Below are 25,103 nucleotides of genomic sequence, written 5' to 3'. Positions count from 1 at the left end.
CTTACTGTACCATGGGGATATTCAAAGAAAGGGAAACACACATACAGATGAACACATAGATATAGGCAGCAGACTCTAATATAGTTTTTTTTTTTTTTTGTAAACTCATGCACTCATCAACTCCTTTTATAAAGCATTGTCTGGTTTACTAAATAACCTTACATACGCCGTATAATTGTTTATGCTCCTTATTACACTGGTTAGAGTGTAAGATCCTTTCAGCAGATACTATTTGAGCTGATCTCAATCTCATTTTAGTTGCTCTTACCTCTGTATCGTCTTTCTATTGATGCATTAATATAGGCTTCAGTATTTCATTAGAAAATGGTGTAATAAATGCTTCTCAGTCACTGAACAAATCCTTTGTGAGATAGAAAAGGGAATTTACTGTACTAGTATGTTGGTTCTATTCTGTCCTTCTTGTTAAATGAGTTTCACTGGCTTCAACTGGCTGCACTATGAGCGACCAATATCCAAACTCTATTCAGTATATGCCTATTTTCTTTGAATCAATCAAAACTGCAGAGAGTTATTATTATAATTAATAATAATAATAATAATATCTGTTCATTATTCTCCAGAGTTGTTTGCCTTTGTTTTTTTATATACATTACTGATGGACCTGGAAGTCATGAAAGTGAATCCAGAAATGTATTTAGACATGTTATTATTTGTACATTGATAAATGGCAGTGACTATTCCTTGCATGGGGTAACACAGTTGAGGTTACAATAAGGTGTATTTAGGGGGAACTGTTAAACAAAAAGAAACTGCTACTGCTCAGCTAAATTAAAGTTTGTGTAAGGGGTGCATGCTGGGATAGAAACTGGTAGCAAAAATGGAGAAGAAATCCCTATGGTGCGTGCACTCAACCTTTATAGTAGAATTCTTTATCAGCTAAAAGAGATGGAAATCCATCCCCACTAATATATCATTTTATTAATTAGCACAAAAGTATAGAAACCTATTTCAACATATAGCGTATCAGTACAATCCTGTATATAAACACAGATTGATTGACAATAGGTTGCCACTTTCAGGTCAGAAGTGAAAATTATCATATGTTTAACATAGCAAGTAAGCTTGTATAGCAGGGAAGAAATGGTTGAGTGATAAATGTGAATTATTAAACCAAAATAAAATGCAGTGAAGTGTTAATCGTGCTAATAAGGTGTATATCCAGAGTGTCCACGTCTGTGATTAAATGTGTGCATAATATACCATGTAGTAAACCAAATTCCCCTGATAATAGAAATAAGCATATGATAATAGCCTGTAGTGATCCCTGTTTCTATAGGGTCACCAAACAATATTTATACTTTGTAATTTATTTACAGATAGCTGCATCAAAATTGACTGTTGATGTAATTCAAACATCTTACTCACACATTTCTTGGTGAGCCACTGCACTTATATATATATATATATATATATATATATATATATATATATATATATATATATATATATATATATATATATATATACACACAGTGCATTAAGTAAAGCTCTGTGATGTCTTGACTTAGAAAACGGACTTTAAAATGTCCCAGTGGATAACTTGTATCTTATTGCTTAATAGCAATAATAAAGACCTTGACATACATATATATGTACTGTGCTGTTATGGCTTTAGGGATATTTCGTTTTCCCTTCCGTCATCATGTATTTAATGCAGATTTTTCTTTTCTTGTGTCTTTCCACATTGATATAATTATCCATGGAAATTCTAGGAACAGAGTTGGTTCATTTTTAATTGCATAAGAGCTGCCTAAATAGTGTTTATATGTTTCACATACTGTAATTAATTGTGAAAAAGTAACTATTGCAGACAACTGATTTAGAGTACAGAAGGGGGTGGAGATCTAAAGTATTAATTTGTGTGCAAGGGGTTATTCGGCATAAAGTTGCTTACTCACAGTGAAACACAAAATACAGATGAAAAGACAAACTTACTTTGGGGCTGGGGTTGAAAACTGGAGTTCCTAGGTGCAGGGAACTCTATGGGAGAGTTTTACCCTGACCGGGACTTAGCTCGGAATCTCCTGGATCCCAAATTAGCATAAAATTCCATACGCCACCGCTATGTTCTCTTCTGAGAACTTGGTCCCTCCTGACCGTGAGTCAGACCAAATCTCCTGGAACTCAAATCGGCATAAAATCCCAGCCGCGTCCGCTACATTCGTTTCTGAGAACTTGGGCGCGAAAGTCGAGATTTAGACTCTGGGAGGCAGGCTTTTCAGGCTTGAAATCGAAGCCGGTTGCTTTGCTAATACAAACCAAGCATCTTTGAAAAGCCCGTCCGTGCTCTTTCAGCTCAGACTCAAGGGGAACACACAATCTGATTGGATCACGCCTTCTTATAGTATTCTCTGCTTCATTCATAAAATAGAAGCAGAGCGAACAGCCAATCAGCATGTGGGAACTTTCTTAAGCAGCCTAACCGAGCCAAGCCGAGTCTGCAGAAATGTTTAAATAGCTAAGGGACATGCACAAGCCTGCCACATCTCCCCCCAGTTATCCCAATGCCACTTGCTGGGCAGGCGCCCCTAGGTCTGGCAGAACAAGTGGCATCCCGGAGGACTGACATTGATCTCCGGACCTAGTACTCCGCCTTTCACCGCTAACCAAATGCTGTTCGCACCTCTGGGAATCCTCTGTCTGCTTTGAACTACGATGTCCAGCAAACCTACCGGCAGCTATAGGTTTGCATGGGCTGCCTGTTGGGATATCGGTTCTGAATGTTTCAACATATTAAAACTATATTTTAATACACAGAGTCTCGGGGAACCCCTTCAGCTATGTGGGACTTTAGGTGAAGGTCTTGGGGGTACAGGGAACAGAAAAGTAAAAATGTTGTTGTTTTATTTCTGCCTGCCTTATTCCCCACACACTTTCCCTCTGACTCAGTTTGGATTGGAGTCTGAGTTTCCCCAACCTTATATACGGTTGGGCGCCCACAAACCCTATACTGGTTGTGGGTCACTTTGAAAAGCCCGCCTGCGCTCTTACTACCGGAGACTGCTAATCTGATTGACTCACAGATTCTTATAGTATTCTGATTTTCATTCACAAAACTCAGCAGCCAATCAACGCGTGGAAAATTTTCCCAAGCAACCAATAAGAGCCAAGCCAGATAGAAAGGCCGGGTCAGCGGGAAAACTGACATAGCCAAGGACACGCGCAAGCTTAACACCTTTCTCCCTGGCTATCTCAATGCCACCTGCTGGGACAGGCTCCACCAGGTCCATCAAAGCAAGTGGCAGCCCGGACAACTGCCATTAATCTCCGGACCTGGTCCTCCGCCTTTTCCCGCTGAGCAAATACTATTCTCACATCTGGCACACTCTGACTGTTTGAACTCTGATGTCCACCAGACTTACCGGCGCCTATGGGTTAGCTCGGGCAGCCCGTTTAGACATCGGTTCCGAATGTAAAGAACACATTATATTTAATAAAGTATATTTTCCCAATACTCCTGAGTCTTGGAGAACAGGGGACAGACAGGGAAAGTTTTTGTAGTTTTATTTATATCTGCCTTATTCCCCACACACTTTGTTTTGGACTCAGTTTGGACCCTGAGTCCCCCCTCAACCCTATACTGGTTGTGGGTCACCTTGACACTTGCTGGGGAACTCCCCTTAACCTAGGGATTCCCTCAGCTACAGGAATAGATGTTTTATCCTGTGCCTCATTTTGCTTTCTGGGCTATGTTGAAGCAGGGTACCCTAGTGGTGAGTCGCGCTTGCGTTTTCAAGGGGAGATATTGCCGGGACAATGTGCCTAGATGTATCCAAGAATCAGGCATGATTCCCAGGTACATTTATGGGGAAACCGACAACTCTGGACCCAACTGCCTTGGAACATTCTGTGAATGGTTCCTCCGCAAAACCTCTCAAACTCATACCCTAGCAATCCCTGCTTGCTGGTATGCCCGGAAAGGATAATACATTATTGCATACAGTACAACAGAATGATACAATGTTACTGGGCCCAAGAGCTAACTCTTTTGGACCCTTATACACAGATCGATGGTAACCAAAATGGGCTTAACCTTTATTTGAGAGTCTGGTTACCTTCCAACGTCACACTGGCTACTCCTCTTTACTATTTTTGCATGGATTAGACGCTAAAGGGGACGCAGTGCTCATTTGCATGTCATTTCCCAGAATCCCTAGCTGCAGTGGAAGCATTGTATGCTAATAGATAATGGGGGAAAGGCAGGGTTGCAGACCTTTCTGAGACAAGTGAATGTGCTCACAAGTGATATTTCTATTTGATGGATAAATTGTTAGTCCTATATATTTGAATGCAGCAGGCTTTTTTCTTCTACAGTGGTCGAAGACATTTTGGTCACGGCCTTTTCGCCGCAACCAAGCGACCGCCGGCGTTTAGTCACAAGTGACACTAAGCCGCCGACTGCTTTGCTGCCAAGGAAAGTCCCTTAAACCCCTTAAGTTAACTTACAACAATCACTAAAACGCCTTACCCTGAGCCCTTACCCTAACCACTAAAACCTGTGACGTTAACCCTCTGCTCTAACCGCTAAGACGCCTGAAGTTAAGCCCCTACCCTAAAACTTACCTTATTGTTGAAGTGGCCAGCAGCTGAGTGTCCAACAGTGCTGCGGTGTAGGGTCCCTCTGCGTTCAAACAACGGTGGGGACTTGGTCCCAGAGAGATGGCTGTGGCTAAATGTCTTATTCTGTTCTACATCACTGGGGAGCAGCTTCACAGCTTATTCACTATAACATACAGTCAAGGGCAGTCATTTCATTCAAATTAGGAAAATATACGTATGCAATTTTTTCCCACGGCTGGGCAGTGGGATATCATTACAATACTAACAGATCACTCACCTGGTGTTCTTACATAAACTGTTTCATAGTCTCTTTCTCTCACTCGTTGTACACGTCCAGTGTAAAAATTGAATTAATTGGGTCCTTTTTATTTACTCCTATGCCTAAGGCATAGTTTGGATTGCAAGATAAGGGTTATGGAGACATATTAACAACTTGTATTTATGGGTTATGTTCACAAATACACGTGTGATTCTGGTTTCATAACTGATATCTGTGTAAAATTTCTGTGAATATAAATGAGTTGACTAATATTTAAGTAATAATCCACTCAGAAGAGGGCATTACTGGCCAACAATGCTTTGCCTGGAAGAGTTATTTAACCCAGCTAGGGCATTTTTTAAGTAATAATCCCCTCAGAACAGGGCATTACTGGCCAATAATGCCCTGGCTGGAAGAGTTGAAGGCCCGAGGTGAAGCCGAGGGACTTTAACCCAGCCATGGCATTATTGGCCAATAATGCCCTGTTCTGAGGGGATTATTACTATTACAGGCAGTCCTCGGTTATCCAACACAATGCATTACTCAAAATGGCGTTGTAAAGCGAAACACATTTTCCCATAGGAACACTGTTTAAATTAAAGGTTCCGTTCCTGAAGGCATTTTTAACACTAAAATACACCAAATATTTTATGCAGGCAATAAGATATGCAGCACACACATAAATTATATAGTGTATATACTGTATTATATATATATAATATAACATAATAAATAATATATTATATAGTATAATATAATATTATATAGTATAATATATATATATATATATATATATATATATATATATATATATATATAATTATATATATACGCTCTTACGACGCTTTGCAACGTTGTTTATGTGAATGTGTATATATATACACACATACACAACGTTGCAAAGCGTCGTAAGAGCGTTGGATAAGCCATTTTGACGTTGTAAAAATGAATATAGGTATGCATTGGATAGCGTTGGATAAGCCATTCGTTGTAAAGTGAAGCGTTGTAAAACGAGGACTGCCTGTATAGACTAAATGTAGGCTTTTTTCATAAATAATAGATACTTTTGTATAGTTATATAGATTTTTTTATTAAAATAAAATGGTAAATACATGAAACCACCTCTATATACGCTTACACTGCAGATATCTATATCCACACACTGCCGCCCCCTCTGTGTACACACACACACACACACACACACCACCTCTACAGACACACACAGCAGCTCAACACACACAAACTGCTGCTACACACACACACACACACACACACACCAGCACACCACACACCACACACCACACACCACACACACAGCAGCTCTACACACAAGCACACCACACACACACTGAAGCTCTAGACACACAACACAGCACCTCCTCTACACTCACAACACAGCAGCTCTACACACACAAACTCTGCTGCTACACACATATGCTACACCCATAAACACTGCTGCTGACACTGACACACACACACACTGGAGCTCTATACCCACACACACACAAACACAGTAGCTCTATACACACACAAACTGCTGCTACACATACAACAGCAAAACACACACACACACACACACTGCAGCCTCAATAAAAAATGCAGCCACTTACTAAACGTTGCACTCTCCCCCCCCACACCTCTTACACACAGCACAACACCTCTACACACACCCCACAAACACACACAACACTGCACCTCTATACACAGCACCTCTACACACACAAACTGCTGCTACACACACATGCTACACCCATAAACACTGCTGCTGACACTGACACACACACACACACTGGAGCTCTATACACACACACAGCACCTCAACACAGATATACAACACAACAGCACAGCACACACACACACTGCTACTGACACACTCACACACAAACTACAGCCACAAAGAAACCGCAGACAGCCACTTACTTCTTTGCAGACTACCCCCAAATTCAACTGAATCTGCTCAGAAAATCTCTGTCAGCTCGAGAGGGGGAGGAGTCAACCCGTGGCTGATACGTCCTGACCAATCCCCAGCCCTGTCTCAGAGCTGTTACTTCATTCAGACGAATCCCCTGCCCCATCTCAGCTGTTCTGAAAGCTGATTGGCTTAATATAATACATTGAAAACACATTGAAAACTACACATTGCAAGCTGCTTAAATTCTAACCAATTTAACCAATCAGAGAGCAGGGTTTTCAATAATGCCCGGAATTTTACTGCTTTAGCCTATAATAGCCAGTAATGCCCAGTTCTGAGGAGATTATTACTATTGTAGGCTAAATGCATGTTTTGTTTTTTTTTTACATTTTCATAAATAAAATAGACGCACATACATCCACTCACTATAGCCTCCTGCTACACACACACACACAAGCCCACACACTACAACCACCCTTTATACAAATACACACAGTAAGCCTCTTTTCTCCTTAGTGTCTCCTGTGCAGAGCTCTCTCTCTCTCATGTGCAGGGAGGGAGGGGGAGGAGTCAGTGCCTGGCTTCCTCCTATCCTATCACATCCCCTATCCTATCACATCCCCTATCTGAGAACTGCTCTCTCTTACTCTATGACAAGTGAAAGCTGATTGGCTAGAATTCCAAACTTGGCAGGGTGCCAAACATTCTGGCCTATTACTGGATGAATAATGCCTGGAAATCAGCCAATCAAGTTTCCAATTTGAAGGAATTAGTAGAGTCTTAGCTGGTAATATCCAGTAATATGACATATCTGGTGTTCACATGATAACTGCATATTATGTGGTATATTTTCCAGTGCAGACTTTATACTCTGGCAGCATTCTCTGAAAATAAACAATCGTGGCCATATGCTTTTCGAATGCATTGACAAAATGGAAGGAGATAGAAAATTTCCCTTGTGGGCATACGAGTGCTGCTGTGACCATGCATGAGTGGGAATTGTATAGTATCTATTAAATTCTATAACAAGTAACATGGTTTCCTTTAAAATTGAACATATACAATATATCTACCAGACCTTTAATTTAATGCTGAGTCAATTTAATGCTGCATCTGTGTCGGTGTATAAAAACACTTTGAGCCTTCCATTAGTGATTTTGGGATTTGTTATCGACAGAGTTTGTAAGAGATATTTGGTACAATAGTGTAATAAAATGCTGTGTGTGTTTTCAATCAATGCTCTTTTTGTGTGTTAATTAAATCCGCCAAGCATGACGCATATCAACCCCTGCAAATAAGCGATCAAATATAAGAAATACAATTATACATTTTGTTATTTACAGATACATATTCTTTCATAACGTCAAGGTGAAGATAGTATCCGCTATATCATTTCAAACAAATTATTTGACAAAGATTGATAGTTATACTCCTCTTTGCCTCTTAGTCAATTATTATTTGCTCAGTCCATACTGTAGGTAGAGCCTTAAAAGTTCTAGATGCGAAAAGGATTTTGCAAATGTGAGGATGTAAATATTTCCCAAAGTGGGAAAAATTGACACTTTAAATAGCCCAACACACTCCTAGAAATGCAGTCGGTCGACTTGTGCTTCACAGAAGGATAAACATAAGTCATGTAATTTTATTTAATTCTTTTATTACTCAAACTGCAGTGACCCTAGCTCTGCGTTGTGCTCCCAGGCTGCATGATTTTCACTGTAGCAATGACAGTTCAAAGGGAATAGAAAAAGTCCCCCGGTGATTTTGTTTTCAGAGTTGACTGACGGATTTTCTACACAAGCTCTGCATAGAACAGCTGGCAACGTGGCTTTTAGGTGAAGAAAGCATTCACACAGCCAAGAGATCCGTATTTCACTGTTAATTCTCAAGATAAAAGGGGAACCACTTATCTGTATTTGCTCCCAGTGACTTGATCTCCTCTTATGTCCTTATTGATAAAAAAAAAATTGTCTGTCAGGAGCAGTGTAAAATAACAAACACGTGTTTCACCAAATATGACTCGAAAATCATATCTTTATTGGCTTAAGTAGAAATAGCCATGTTAGTCCAGTTGCAATAGTGCAGAGTAAATGAGTACTTCAGTATTACGTGATACCTTTTTTATTTCAGTCAAAAATTGACATTGAAGGATACGCTCTTCTTCAGGTCGACCTGATTTACAAATATTCCAGGAGTTTAACACTTTTCCTTTTCTATATAATATTTTCTACACATATCTGTGTTAGACTTATGGAATCTTTGAAAATCAGTATTGCAGGCCTGAGGAAGAGAGAGAACTCTTGAAAGTTTGTCTTATACAGTAATATCAATTGTTAGTCCAAATCTAGCAGGTACCACCTAATACTGAAGTACTAAATTACTCTGCACTATCTTTATTAGCAAAATTCAGAACCATGTACGCTACTTTTTAATTTCAGAACCATGTACGCTACTTTTTAATTTCTGGAATTAATCTTTGACCAATAGTTTTTATTTGTTACTACTGGCTAACACTGTACTTACCTCTAACTGTCAAAAATGTAATTGATTAATAAAAAATTCAGAATAGTAATGTTTTGTGCTATAAGTATACTGTATAGGCATTTCCAAATGTGAGGTTTTAAAACAGCTATTACAATAACTGTTCATACATAACTATGTTTATGTTATTAAAGTCCAACTCACACCTCTGGATATTAGGAAGACCACTGGTCAGCGCTGGCTCCACACCTGGATTCAATCTGTGATCTGGTCACCCAGCATCTGTTGACTCGTACCACTCACAGACTGATTCCTGACCACTTATAATCGCCCCAAGTTCCCATTGAGTTGCAGCCGCTCTGAACTGTGTGCCTCAGAGCCTCTTAAAGACTCCTCTCCTCTAATCCCTCCTCTTCAGAATCCAATGTCATTGACTGAGGCCATGGCCATCACAAGTCCCATCTTAACCACCTTGGAGAGGAGCCAGGCAGGGGGGCACTGTGTGTTTCAGCTGCATGCACTTACATATAATATCTATTGATAAGTGATCAAACGAGAATGATATTTACTAGTCAGACTAAATTATAACAATCATTGTGCAGGCTTTTACATGACAGACAAAAATATGTGATATGCAATCTACAGTATATAACTTTCTCTGCAAATCTCTAGGACTTTAGAAGTGCCCTTAAGATGTTCTGAGAACTTCACGGGTTGGTACAGAAGTGCACATACATATGTAAACACACATATTAAAGGGATGTTATTGGTCTCCAAGGAGTCTAAATTACAAGTAGTGTGAATGAGCATTACTTGGATTTCATGAGTTTAAAAATAGAAGGACGGCCCTCTGTGTAAAAATTCAACTAAGCACAGAAAGATCTGGAAAATTGCAAATTGGAGAAAGCTAGATTTAAAAAAAAACACTGAAGGGGAATATAGCTGGAAGGTTTTTTGTAATGTTGATGCATACAATCTACTGTTCTTATTTTCACCAATTCTTGCACATTTTGCTAAATACCCCATAATGGCCCCTATTCAATAAACGGTGGAGCGGTCGACGAAGTGCTGAAGATTTGACTCAGGTTTATTTCATTGGAGTTAAACTCTTCTCCAGCTTGAGGTAGTCACATCATATTTGAATAGGAGTACATTTCTCGTTCAGAAGCTACAGATGTAGCCAGATAACCTGTCTTCATTGCCAGGGGAACCCTCACTGCGGGGGTCTAATTTGGAAATAGTGGCTGTTGCTTGCCCCGAAGCTGTGGCTTTTTGCATTTTATGCTGTGGCTTCAGAGTAAGTGAGTCTGACTTCACGTACAAGAGCATCAGAACTCTGCCATTTTTAATAACATACAAACAGATCAATCATTGATGTAATATAAGTTGGATTGTGTGTAGATTTGAAATACCTTCCTTAACTAGGTTCCTAAAGCTTGTGTATAAAAATATACAGATGTATCTAATTATTTATGTTGGTGTAAAACACACATTTTATACATAATTTCTACCACTTCAAGAATATAATACAAATACAGAACATATTGTTTAATCTTCCTTGAATATTGTACTTGGCAGAAATGATTAGAAACAGGTGTTGTGTCACTAGCTCGACTTCAGTACACTCTATCTCTATCTGGAATAAACCTTTCTATGAATTAAAACAAACTTTGGCACTGCATTGCACATATTGTTGCGTGGCATTGAATGTTTTAGTAGAAATGTGACATTACATTATTACCTACAGTAAAATTTGAAAACAATTAACATATTAAACAGGCAGTTACAATTAGCAATTCTTTCTAGCTTGTAGTAACGTAAAATTATGTTGCCATTGTGATTTGGAATGAAATATGGAATAGGGAAGTGTTATTTGTTCACCCTTTTGTCAGGGGACATAAAAGAATGGCTTTAAATAGATAGCAAATGTTTACCTAGCTTTGAATTCATGTGTTAAAGATTAAACTTAGCTACAGTATTAAAATCCTCATATGCAAACTCTTCATATACAGTATTTACTGTTAATACACATGTTACTAGAATATCAAATACTTAGTCCAGGAATATTGGACTATATTGAGTCATATTTCACATGTAATCATTATTTAATTCAATAGGCATTGAACTGACACTTTATTCTCAAATCGTGCCTTCTGAAAACATGCTTGGTAGGGTCATAGAGAAGCCTACATACAGAATGATGAGGCTACAATTCCATTAATACTGAAAATTCAGTTGTATTAATGTGGTCTAAAAGAACATCTGATACCACTTCAATTCCTACAGTGCTTTCCATTCATTGTACTTAATTGTATATTTGCAACAAATTACTGTAAATTGGGTGTAACATGTTTGGCTCATGATGTCATTATGTTACTCATCTTTAGAGATAGCAGAGTGAGTCAGTCTTTTATCCTAGCAAGGTATATAATAGGCATAAGTTGAAGTTGGAATTGTTGTATACTCTTTATCTATCTGTAGTTTGCAAAGAAATATGGAACAAGTTCAGCTAGATACATATGTATAGACAGTGCAAGTGCTTTGTCTTTTTTTTCCCCATAATTGAGGCTCTATAGATATATAACATATATTTGTTTATTTTCTTACAGGTCCGTGACCAAAGAGTTGTACTTGATGGGAGGAGTCATGCTTCACACGGCCACATCTTGCTGGCAACTAATTATGTGTCTGGCTGTGGTCTTGGTCTATGTGGGATGTGCTCTTGGATGCCCAGCACGGTGTGAGTGCTCAGCACAAAACAAGTCTGTCAGCTGCCATCGAAGACGTCTCATCTCCATCCCAGAGGGCATCCCCATTGAGACAAAAATCCTGGATTTAAGCAAGAACAAACTAAAAAGTGTGAACCCAGAGGATTTTCTGTCCTACCCTTTGTTGGAAGAAATAGACCTTAGTGACAACATCATCTCAAATGTGGAGCCCGGAGCTTTTAACAACCTTTTCAACTTGCGCTCATTGCGCTTAAAGGGAAATCGCTTAAAACTGGTCCCCCTAGGGGTATTCACGGGCTTGTCAAACTTAACCAAGCTTGATATAAGTGAAAACAAAATAGTTATTTTGCTAGACTATATGTTTCAGGACCTTCATAATTTAAAGTCCCTTGAAGTTGGAGATAATGAATTAGTTTATATATCCCACAGGGCCTTTAGTGGACTGCTTAGCCTGGAGCAGCTCACTTTAGAAAAATGCAACCTAACGGCTGTACCAACTGATGCTCTTTCACATCTGCACAACCTCATCAGTCTCCATCTGAAATATCTCAACATTAATGCATTGCCTGCAATTGCCTTTAAGAGATTGTTTCATCTAAAAAACCTGGAGATCAGCTACTGGCCTCTGCTGGACATGATGCCGGCTAATAGTCTTTATGGTCTGAATCTCACGTTTCTTTCAATCACTAATACCAATCTGTCCACAATTCCTTATCATGCTTTAAAACAACTGATTTACCTAACTCACTTAAACCTCTCTTATAATCCAATTAGCACCATTGAGACAGGCATGTTAGCAGACTTAGTGCGCCTTCAGGAACTTCACTTGGTGGGAGCTCAGTTGCGCACTGTTGAGCCACATGCTTTCCAAGGACTGCGGTTCCTGCATGTACTTAATGTGTCCCAAAACCTTTTAGAAACACTAGAAGAGAATGTATTCCATTCCCCCAAAGCTCTGGAAATTTTGTGTATCGATAACAACCCCCTAATTTGTGATTGCCGCCTCATTTGGATGTTACAGAGACATCCCTTACTGCACTTTGGTGGCCAACAGCCAATGTGTGCTAGCCCAGACAATGTGAAAGAGAGGCCGTTCAAAGAATTCCATACCACTGTATTATCTTTTTACTTTACATGTAAAAAGCCTAAAATTCGAGACAGGGAAATGCAACAGCTACAAGTGGATGAAGGACAGAGGGTACAGATGAATTGCAATGCTGATGGAGACCCTGATCCTATGATTTCATGGGTGACCCCACGTAGGAGGATGGTCTCTGCAAAATCAAATGGAAGAGCCACAGTGTTGGGTAATGGCACGCTTGAAATCCGATTTGCCCAAGTTCAAGATACTGGAACCTATCTTTGCGTGGCCAGCAACGCTGCTGGAAATGACACCTACTCAGCATCGCTTACTGTGAAAGGGTTTGTTTCTGATCGTTTTCTTTATGCTAACAGGACCCCTATGTTCATAACGGAGTTAAATGAAACCAATACCAATGGCACCAATGCGAACATGACATTTTCCCTTGACCTTAAAACTATATTGGTGTCTACTGCTATGGGTTGTTTCACATTCCTGGGAGTGGTTTTGTTTTGTTTCCTACTCCTCTTTGTGTGGAGCCGAGGGAAAGGGAAGCATAAAAACAGCATTGACCTGGAGTATGTTCCACGTAAAAACAATGGGGCTGTAGTTGAAGCTGAAGTTACGGGCACCGCACCCAGGAGATTTAATATGAAAATGATTTAGCAATTTGCTGCCGGCAGAGCTTTTGTTTTCCTGTGGCATTGTTTCTATCTTCTAAAACAGCCTGGCACTTTGGATTGCTGGGTAAAGGCGGCTGCATGCAGCTGTCACTGTGTCAAATTGGTTTTGTGAAAATGGGAAGACTGTCCGGCTGTTCCAAAGACCCCTGTGATCTGGGGGCTGGAACATGAGGGCATTTCATGGAGTTGTTTTACTAATTGTTTGCATTGCAAATATTGGCATTCTGGGGATCTCAGTAACAAACTGTTGGCTCATACTCATGTACAATTGCTCAACATTTTCTACCACTACAACAACAAGGCAACAAACTAACCTACAGTGTAGGGTTTACATACAGTATAGAATGACACGCGTGACCGAAACATATCCTACAGTGAAATTTGTATCTATAAATATAATTTGTTTAAGCTGAGCAATCATTCTTTATTGTTGGTTTCATACTACAATCAAATTGATATAGCTTATGCATATACTGTGCCCTTCCTAAAGCAATATAAATGAGAGATTGTGCTTTTTATCCACTGATATTGACTAAAGTGTGATCCTACGTTTCTCTCTCCTTAAAGATCACATGCAACAGAGCTACCACATCTCATAGACACAGGGACAAATACAAGGCTAAAAACACTGAACTCTGGTTATCTGATTCTTTGTGAAAAGACAGAAATATCGTAGGCTTGTTAATATTTTATAAGATGATATTCTTTCTACAATCACAGCACGTTGTTGTGGGAAGGGGGAAACATGACGTCACAGAAGTTCCTATGAAATATTAATAAACTTACTTTTATGGTAGCCATGTACACAGAATGATGTAGACAGAGTTCAATATCTGATACGTTGTCAAATCTATTTCTGAAATCATGACATTTTTATATCATTTGATCTTTAACATGGAACATAGGTAATTAAGCCCAGTTGAACAGACAAATTACTACTTTTTTTTTTCAGTCTGAGACCGAAAAATATTTTAAGGCTAAGCTGCTTGATTGTATTAAATTGTGCTGATATTTATAAAGACATGCACCTGATGTTTGATACAGAGCTGAGTTATTTTTTTATATCTAATATCACAATGGACCAGTTTACTGTAACAAAAATATATGGTTTTTACCCAGGGCAATGGAAGTTAATAAACTGTAGCCAACATGAGACACATTTTACTTTGTGAGAGGCAAAAGCATAGGTCAGAATAGTCCTGTGGTATCTTATGACTTGCAGTAAATGTTGTTGAGAATTTAGTATTGGATAGATTGTAACCATGAATCTTTCTAATAGAAACTGTACCTTGCAATATTTTAGGAAGCCAAAATAAAATAAGACTTTCCACTTGAAGCCTAGACATACTGTAACTTACACATAAAGCCATCTATACATTAGTGTTTTGTTCCAGTAAAAATGTTTTATATATTATGCTTTCACAATTAAAACTAGCTATTTTCATGCGTGAAATACTGTACATGTCCAAGAAAGAAAACAAAAAGTGATAGATCTATTAACCTCTTTAGTGCTGGAGCATTCATCAAAGTATTGCAAAACAATGCATTGCTGCTCTGTAGCCCTAAGGGGGTAACATAGAAACATTTACAGTATAATTAATATAGATATTGAAAATATAAATAACAGTGCCCAAAATACAGTACATTTGTTTGCTTGTGTGTGTTAGTGACAAAGTCTGCTATTGTTTCAATTTTATAAAGATAATGACCAAAGGGCTTAGGATAAAAAAAATAAAAAAAGATATCATGACTCATTGTAGACCCATATCTATCCAGCTTCATAATATTCCAGTGCTGCACACAAATGCTAATCTACATACGTTTGGATAGAAGTAACTGTTTTAGTGTTCCAGCCAGTGCTAACACCTGTAAATTGTATACACTGTTTTGCTTTGAATGCTCAAGTGAGATTTTTTTTTTCATTATAAGAAGTTGAATCATTGATAATATTGAAAAGTGGCAAATTGTTCAACGAAGAAAGAATAAAATTGAAATGTTCTCTAATCTTCTTGCATTTGTTGGTCTCCCTACATTTAAGGTTGATGCATACTATGGAATATGATGCCACAAAGTCCTTCCTACTATTTATACATTATTATTATTTTTTTTTTAAATCTTTATTAGTTTGAAATGTGCTTATATAAGACCTATAGAAATGACAATTAGCGACTTCAACTTATCGTGACCTCTAACTCTCAGTCATGGGTGTGGGAACAAATTGTATCTTTAAAAATAAAGTGAAAAATGTGTTTAACTTCAACCTAATCTCAGAAAATGTTACAAAAGTTTTCTTAATATGTTTTGCTAGTTGTGGACTACCTTCAGTCCCTCCACTCTGTAGGGTACCAAGTAGCATAACTAAACTCACATCAGCAATTGTAGAAGAAGAACCTTTTTACACACATCTGCCTAAAAACTAGGTTCTTCTACAATTGTTGATGTGAGTTTGGTTATGCTGCTTGATAACCTACAGAGTGGAGGGACTGAAAGATCAATTTGTTCCTTGGAAACAATGTAGACAGGGAGTATAGAATAGCTAGATAATGCATTTGGCACCAACACATGTTAAAATGTGCAATTCTGTGCACTTTTGAAAGTGGTTTATATTCCCATTAAATATACGCACAGATGGATATTATGAACTAAATTGATTAGCGATTGTATCCAACAGAGACCACAATTATACTAACTCTTATTTCATAATGTCTTAAAATGTACTCAGTGTTTTTTATATCGTATTTTCTTACGTTTTAGAAACATTATGGGGCCCATTCAGGTAACTTCGATAAGTGACTTAACGCTTGTTAGGTGCACTTTACAAGCGATTTTGCATGTGTAGCTATTCAAAAAGCTGTCATAACATGTCAAAATCGCGTGTAAATGGCTTATTTACACTTGCTCTGACAAGCCGTGCGGTAGCTCAAAAAATGTTGGAACACACATTTTTTTGCCTGCAACTGCTATTCAAGTAGCTCCAAAATGCAAACCGGAGCTTAAAAACTCCCTATTTTTGTGCGCAACTTGAACAGTGGCAAAATAGGAATTGCAATTGGCATAAAAAGAACTGTAAGCCAGGGGTCTCTGGACTTGACCCACATTTATTTAAGCTCTGGAGACCTCCTGCTTCATCCAATGTAATAAAAACAAAACAGCCAAGCTTCATTACCTTAGTGACTAACCGCCAAGGTACTGAAGGGGTTAAACAGTAACAGGTTTGTTGGTGGTAGACTGGGTGGGTGAAGGTTGTAGTTACCCCAGGGGGGGGAGGGTAAGCCTCCCAGGAGGATTCCAGGTGGGGTTAACCCGTCATTAACTTAACGGTTACTATCGGTACCCACCCAGGAGGCTTAACCACCCACCGAACCAACTACCCCTCCACCTACCCCCTCTACAACCAACAAACCACCATCACACATGAATGTGCAAAAACCCTAAAGCGCTTTTGCCCATTCAAATATATAATACTGCACATTACAATAAAATTGCAAATACAATAATAAAGCCAGATAGCCACATTGACAACCAATGAGCACCATTTTACCCCCAAACAACCCCCCTTCCCACTCCCACAACCACTGAACACAGTAATGGGCAAAAGCCTTACATATTAGCTAATATTGGCTAATAGCGCTTTTGCCCATTCAAAATCAATCAATAACCAGCCACACTATTGTAAACAAAAGTTGTACTTACCACTGCCAGGCTGATGCCCATCCTGGTCCTTGTCCTTAGTGTCACAAACTTTTACACTAACAAACTAGATACTGATCAGTAACCCCTTAATTACCTTAGCGAGTAGTAACCACCTTGGTCATTAAGGGTTAACCCAACCCGGGAGGCCTAACTACCTTCTCTGGAGGAAACTACCCCCACCAACCATCCCCTCTACCCCCATCATCACACACACAAATGAGCAATAGCCCTAATAGCCAAATATGGCTAATAGTAATTTTGCCTATTTGTGATGAAAAAAATAAAATAAACACTAATAAATAAAATACATATAACAATACAATAAAAATGAACACTATCCAAGAAATCAATTGATTGTCACTGTGGTTGCCTATGCCCTCAATGGGGGCACAGATAGCCAATGTGGCTATCAGTGGGCACCCTATAGTCAGTCAATGTGTCTGTTACCCTTACCTGGATGAAGGTTCATCCTCCTCATCTAACTACTGCATCAATCAACTCTTAACCCATGAACCAATGATCCTCAGCTTGAAGTCCTCCATTGCTTGAAGAGAAGTCACCGGTAAGTGAATCTTCTTTCTTCTTTTCTTTCTACAACAGGTCCAGCAGATGTTGACATGCTGTCTTCTTCCTGTCGAATGAGATGTGAAAGGTCTTATACAAGGCCTGTGATGTCACATTTGACAGACATATGGTAGACCCACCGATTGGCAAATGTACCATGTGTCTGGGCATTAGGTTTGGCAGGGAATTACTTCTCTATCAAACATGTTGGAATCACAATCCGATGTACCATGTGATGCCTTCTCTATTTGGGTGATGTGACTTCACCTTAAAGGGATGGAAGCATATGGTATCTAATTGTTTGTTCTTCCCTCCCTTTTAAGGTGACATCACATCACCCAAAAAAGAAAAGGCATCACACGGGATTCCATAAAGTTTGTTAGAGAAGTAATTCCCTGCCAAACTTGATGCCTAGACACGTGGTGCATCCACCAATCGGACTAGTGGATGTACAGTGGCGGCAGCCTTTATCCTCCTGCGGCCGCCACCGTGGGATTTTTAAAAATGCGGCGGCGTGCGGCTTTTTTTCCTCAGGTTTCTCGCGCTGTGGGCGCTTTCAATGATAAGCGCCATTAGCGCTTATCTGATGATGCGGCCGCCGCGCGGGAAACTCCGATAAAAACAGAGAAACTCCCCGCATTTAGCCGGGTAAGTGGGAGAATAAAGGCGCTGCAACAGTACCACGTGCTGTCAAATGTGATGTCACAAGCCTTACATAAGGCCTGTCACATCTCATTTGACAGGAAGAAGACATGTGTCAACATCTGCTGGACCTATTGAAGAAAGAAGAAAAGAACATCTACTCACCAGTGACTTCTCTTGAAGCACCGGAGGATCGTGGACTTCTGCACATGAAGCTGTACTTTAAGCTGAGGATCATTGCTACGTGGCTCAAGAGTTGATGTTGTTTGAGGCTTGATGAGGAGGATGAGCCTTCATCCCAGCAAGGGTAAGAGACACATTGATTGCCTATAGGGTGCCCATTCATTGAAAATATGTCTATTTGTACCCCCATTGGGGGAATAGGTAACCACAGAGACAATCAATTCATTTATTGAATTATAATGTGTATTTTATTTAACAATGTTTATTTTATTTTTTCCATCACAAATGGTCAAAAGTACAATTAGCCACATTCGGCTAATAGGGGTATTGCCCATTTTGTATGTGGGGTGGAGGTAAAGGTGTGGGTCATGGGGTAGTTACCCTGGGGATGGTAGTTAGGCCTCCTTGGTGGGTAGTGATGGGGGAGGGTTAACCCCTTAATTACCATAGCGCTTACCCCCCGCAAAGGTAATTAAGGGGTTACTGGCCAGTAGCTTTTTATGTGTTTTAATGTAAATGTTGGTGCCTCTGAAGATGAGGATGAGGACGGCCTTCATCCTAGCAGGGGTAAGCACAACTTTTATTTACTATAGTGTGGTTGGCTATTGAATCATTTTGAATGGGCAAAAGTGCTATTAGCAAGAACCGGCTATTAGCACTTTTGCCTATTACTGTGTGTGAGGGTGGGGGCTGACGGGGTGGGTAGTAGGGTGCCCATTGATTGCCAATGTGGCTATCCATGCCCCAGTTGAGTGCATAGATAACCACTGTGACAATCAATAGATTAAATGGAAAGTGTTTATATTTTTTCATAGTATTGGAATTGGTATTTTATTTTATTGTAATGTGCAGTATTGTATACTTGAATGGGCAAAAGCGCTATTAGCCATATTTGGCTAATAGGGCTTTTGCCCATTCTTGTGTGATGGTGGTGTTCAGGGGGTGGGGTTTTGTTGATGGGTGATGGGGGCAGTTATTCTTGTTCTGGGATGGGTGGTTAGTTCTCCCGGGGAGGAATGGGGGAGTAGTTACCGCTAAGTTAATTAAGGGATTAAACCCTCTTGCAACCCTTCCATTTGGCCTAACCACCCACGCTGGAGCAACAACAATCTCCACCCATTCCCTCTACCACCAACAAAGTGGGTACTGGTGGTTAACCCCTTCATTACTTTAGTGGTTAGCTACTAAGGTAATGAAGCTCTGCTTTTATTTGAATTTTAATAACATAGGGTTGAAGCATAGGGTCTCTGGACCTGAACAACGTGAGTTTCAGGTTTGGGGATCCCCTACCCCAGTATGGGGTGCCTGTATCTCCTGCAAGTTTAAATGTCCAGCTCACATGGGTCATTGCGCTGGCATTTAAACTTGTAGGATATACAAGCACACGGTATCGAGGCCTATATCTCAGGAAGTGAAAGCACGACGCACCACCAGAGCAAAAATAGACTAGAGAGAGGGTAACTACAAAAATAAGCTTTATTCACTCATTGGACCAAGTGAGCCGCAACAAACCGGAGCCGACATGTTTCGTACCCACGCACTTTATCTTGGCTCAGAGGAGCCTTGATAAAGTGCGTGGGCACGAAATATGTTGGCTCTGGTTTGTTGCCGGTCACTTAGTCCGATGAGTGAATAAAGCTTATTTTGGTAGTTACCCTCTCTACAGTCTATTTTTGTTCCAGTGGTGCGGCGTGCTTCCTTCACTTCCAATATAGCATACCTAGCGAGCAGCACACTGATGGCTCCCTGCAGCAATCCACGAGAACAGGATTGGAATATTAATCCTCCAGTACTGCGAGTCTCTTTTCTTATCATCAAGGATACTGTCTAGGATATAGGGGGACTAAGAAGTCTACAGTTATGGACTAAAATTTATTTGGGTGCTACAGTATTTCTATGTGATTATTTGTAGCTGGTTAGTGAAGGCTCTCAAATAGAGCAGAACCAGCCAGGCACTATCTTTTTTGTTTATACTGAAACTGTAACCCCAAGACTGATCATCTACACAATTTCTAGAGTATGTGGAGCTGGCAGGGATACTGTACCTTTTTATTAAGGAATATAAGTGTAAAGGAATGGACATTGTTTCTTGGCTATATGAACAGTGTCCCAACAGAACTGTTGTGATCATCATTTGAAGTCCCAGGTTTGGTCTTTTGGACTTTTTTTGACCTATATCTCAGGAAGCAGGGGTCCCCGGACCTAAAAGTAATATGGTTCAGGTCCGGGGACGCCTGCTTCAATCCTATGTTATAAAAATTAAAATAAATACTGCATGACCGTCTGCAAGAGCTGTGCAGGGAGATGCCGTTTCTCTCCACTATCTCTCAGCACAGCTCTTCCAGACTGATGGAGGGAAATCTAACATTGCGGGCATTTTGCTTGTAAAGCAAATACAAACTTGTACGGTACTGATGCAGCGGCCGTTATTCGAACACATCTCGGCGCCGATTTTGAGTTCTGTGCTGTTCCCCACGCAGCATGAAACGCAGCTTATCGCCCCAGGCACCCGCGCTTATCGCGGATGTTTTGTTTGAATTTCATGGATTGTTTCTTTGTTTGCAATAAAATGGATGAATTGTAATGTGTACTGTGCAACTGTGTCAATTTCATGTTTTTAAAAGCCAGAACACTAAAATTTTCTGCTCTCGCCGCGCTCGCATCTTGGTGCGGGGAGGCTGGAATTCACCACGCGGTTTCAAATCGGGATTCCGATGTACATGACGCGTGAAGTGTTAGAATAACGGCCGCTGCATCAGTATGTCTTTTTAAAAAAAAAGAAACATTATTTAAAATGCAATTTGCCTTACCGAATACTGTGTTTATTTTTTTATTTCATACCTTGAGGTAGTAACATGCAAACAAATTCGATGTTGCAGTGATAACATCGAACTTACATCAGTAGGCCCCTTAAATTACACAGAAGTGGCAAAAGATTTATTGCGTATAAGTCGATTGAACCGAGTGACCCAGTTGGTACAGTGAGCACATATAGTACAAATTCCAGTTTAATAGAATATTATGAATAAACACATTAGAATGAAACTGAAAAAGGGTATAATTCCTAAGCAAATTCAACCTGTTTGTTAAATCTGCTTTCTTCTAGGCGCTTTAAATTTTTGATTTGGCTATTCAGAACTTCGGAAAGCTAAAGACAGATAAGCAGCTTGAATTATTCTGATTGTTGCGCAATGGAGCAGGTGGGCTGTTACTACTGTAATTCTTTCCCTAACTACTGTACTTCAGAAAATGTTATGAATAAGCTCAGCTAAACAAGAGAAATGTTAGTCTAAACATAAAAAATATCCATGGGCCTTATTTGTAATTCTTTAAGGCATAGCTGCATTTCCACCTTGAAAAGAACATCATGTGATAATTATCACTGTGCCTAATTTATTCTAAACACTTAGACCACATTCGGTGGTGTTTGTGATTAAAGTGGTGAGGTTGGTATTCCCATTTAATGGAGAGGAAATCATATGAATGTATTTAACCTCTTCTCTCCAGCTGGGTGCAAGCTGGTTTTGTCTTAAAAATACACAGTCCTACAGACTCGACAAGAGCTAAAAAAATACACTGAAGTCAATAGGGGTTTTCACCAGATCAGTGCTATTACACTTTATAGAATAAGGCCCATAGTCTTACAAAAAACATTGCACATATAATAACGTTTTTCGTATTATTTTTTATTTCACCTTGTGGAATTTGCCTGCATACTACAACGTTTTGTTTGACATTTTCTCGCATTGCATAATGTGACTTGGAATTATGCCATGGTGTGCTATAGGGTTCCTCGACATGGGAAGACTGTTCTCGTGATAACCGCACGGTAAGGTAGACTCATTATCAGACAGTGTCATCTTTAAGGGCCTTGATATTCTCCATTATTCAACTGACTCATTGCCTCAGCTTTGAGACTTAATAACTTCCAAAGGAAAACATTGCATTGTGTGTAAAGTCGGCCAGGAAATCACAGATAGCAATTTCCTGACAACTCCCTGCTCATGGAATCCCTGTGACCAGACTAATGGCCCATGAAGATTAACATAGCGGGGGTCCCTGCTTCTGAATGGGACTCCCGCTGTGTGAATCATACCGGGCTACATCAGTCTGAAAGAGACGCGCAGTGAGAGTAGACAGAATTAGTCAATCTTTATGCACAGCTCTAACGTGATCATGTGGCTTTTATTTTAATAGATATTATTGAAGCAGGTGGGCTGCGTAGCTGAATAGTGCCTCCTATATCTTATACAAAGCATAATAGGGATGAAAAAGCTGATGCTAAATCTTTCAGTATTCATCAGCAAATACAAATATCACATGTCTCAGACATACCTCCTAGCATAAAATACTTCCACTGTAGCTAAGGATTCTGGGAAATGAAATGCCAATGAATCAGTAGTCAACGGAAGCTCTATTTTTCTCAAATTATCAGAGAGGGTGGAAAAGAAAGTAAACACATCTGGATGATTTAACAAACATGGGTAATCTAGAATATACTTTATTCTACATAGTAGCATATGTATCTCAACAGAAACATCTTTTTTTTAGACTTGCAAATTGTTTTTCCCTTGATCAATGTCATGGGAGACCAGACATTTACACTTTTATACCAGGATCATATCACTGAGCACAACCAAATAGTAAAACAAATTGTCATTTAGTCCATAGAAACAGACGTACACACAGTGGATTACAAAATACAAGAGAAAACACACTTACTGGGGGTCTGGGCTACAAAACTAACCTTTCTTAGGTGAAACAGTCCATATAACAAAGTCTTTAGGTTGACCGGGACTTAGCCCGAAAAGTCCTGGAAATCAAATCGGCATGAAGTTCCTGACGCCACCACTGTCTCTCATCCGGAGATGCCAAAATCCCTTGACCGGGAGATAGTACCAAACATCCTGGTACTCTTTTCGGCTTGCACTTCCAGCTGCAACCACTACGTTCTATTCTCAGAACTTGGCCCTGAAAAGTGGGACTTTCTGAAGCCAGGTCACTGCTATTCCTCCGAGAGCATCTTTTGGTGATTTCAAATTTGCCGCTGCTGTCATGGCACTTAGAATCTCTCGAACGGATTGAATGCTGGCTTTCTTATAGTATTTCAGTTTAATTCATGAAATACTACAGCCAATTTGAGCCTGGGAAAAATCCTACCAGCCAATCAGAGCATTGCCAGTCTAAGCGGGCAAGTACGGATTCGGATTCTGACAAGGCCACCTCAGCCACTTGTCAGCCAGAAGCCACCCGCTGAATTAGGCTCCTCACAGTCTGGCTTGGGGCAAAGGCGGTCCGGGACCGCCATTCATCCCAGGACATGGGTACTTGAGCATACCTCCGGTGCCCAAATGGTTTTCACACCTTGACAACCTCTGAGGGTTTCATGTCTGGGATCTGAGCAGACACACTGCCACCAAGCTTGGTAGCTACATGACCTCTCAGCTTCCCAGGCTTGGAAGTCCCCAGCTCATTTTTACAGTGCATACGCATAATACATTTGAAACATACCTGTTTAATAAAATATACCTTACACTTTTATTCTGTCTAAGTCTTTTGGTTATGAGGGGTGGAATGAGACTCTTTACTTTTATTTCCACTAGCCATATCCCTCACACACTGCAAAACTGACTTAGTTTTTTAAATCCTCATGGCTTTATGGGCTATTAAACATTATGAAACAAAATAATGTTTCCCCATATTTCTTCTAAGTCCCGAAGTAGAATAAAAAGATGCCTAGGTTCATTCCCAGGGCTGTAGCTACTCCCTTAGGAAAAACAAAACAAACTTAGTTAGAATGAAATAACGCTTAGGTTCATTCTCATGGCTGTATCTGTATCTCATTCCCTTTCTAAAAACTGGACTTAGGTTTCATAAAAACCCTCACAACCTGATATATGGTTGGAGAACCCCCCAGAACCTCTACAAGCCTAAGTGACTGGGCCAGGAATTAAGTGGCCCATTCACAAATATACAGTACAGTTCTAAAGTACGAGGAAACAATTTCAGGTGAGCAGAATTCTGTGTGTGCAGCCAACACAACATAGACAAACAATTTCCTCAAAATGCAGGCCTCCTCTAGGACAGAGGTACACATTAGAGCTCTACTCACAAGTTCACAATACAACAAAGGAGTCCCATATGGACTTTTCATCAGGTGACCTCTGTCCTAGAGGAGACCTGAATCTTGAGGAAACAAATATATAATAGATGAAGTCGCACACAAGACATACATGTACAACACACACACACACACACACACACACACACACACACACACACACACACACACACA

At 39.8% G+C, this 25,103-nt stretch overlaps 1 protein-coding gene across 10 annotated transcripts in view; it reads left to right on the top strand.

Annotated features, from left to right (window-relative positions):
* The window catches only part of LINGO2 (leucine rich repeat and Ig domain containing 2), a 1,433,890-nt gene extending 1,415,200 nt beyond the window's left edge, over nt 1-18,690 (top strand). For all 10 annotated transcript variants that reach the window (XM_075595710.1, XM_075595720.1, XM_075595739.1 and 7 more), the window contains one exon: nt 11,843-18,690. In XM_075595710.1, the coding sequence (XP_075451825.1) occupies nt 11,868-13,709 (1,842 nt within the window). In that variant the 5' untranslated portion in view covers nt 11,843-11,867 and the 3' untranslated portion in view covers nt 13,710-18,690. The remainder of the gene's footprint in view (nt 1-11,842) is intronic.
* The last annotated feature ends 6,413 nt before the right edge of the window (nt 18,691-25,103 follow it).

This window comes from Ascaphus truei, chromosome 1 (assembly GCF_040206685.1).
Source record: "Ascaphus truei isolate aAscTru1 chromosome 1, aAscTru1.hap1, whole genome shotgun sequence".
In the NCBI taxonomy this organism is placed as follows: Eukaryota; Metazoa; Chordata; class Amphibia; order Anura; family Ascaphidae; genus Ascaphus; species Ascaphus truei.
This window is presented reverse-complemented; position numbering and strand designations above follow the sequence as displayed.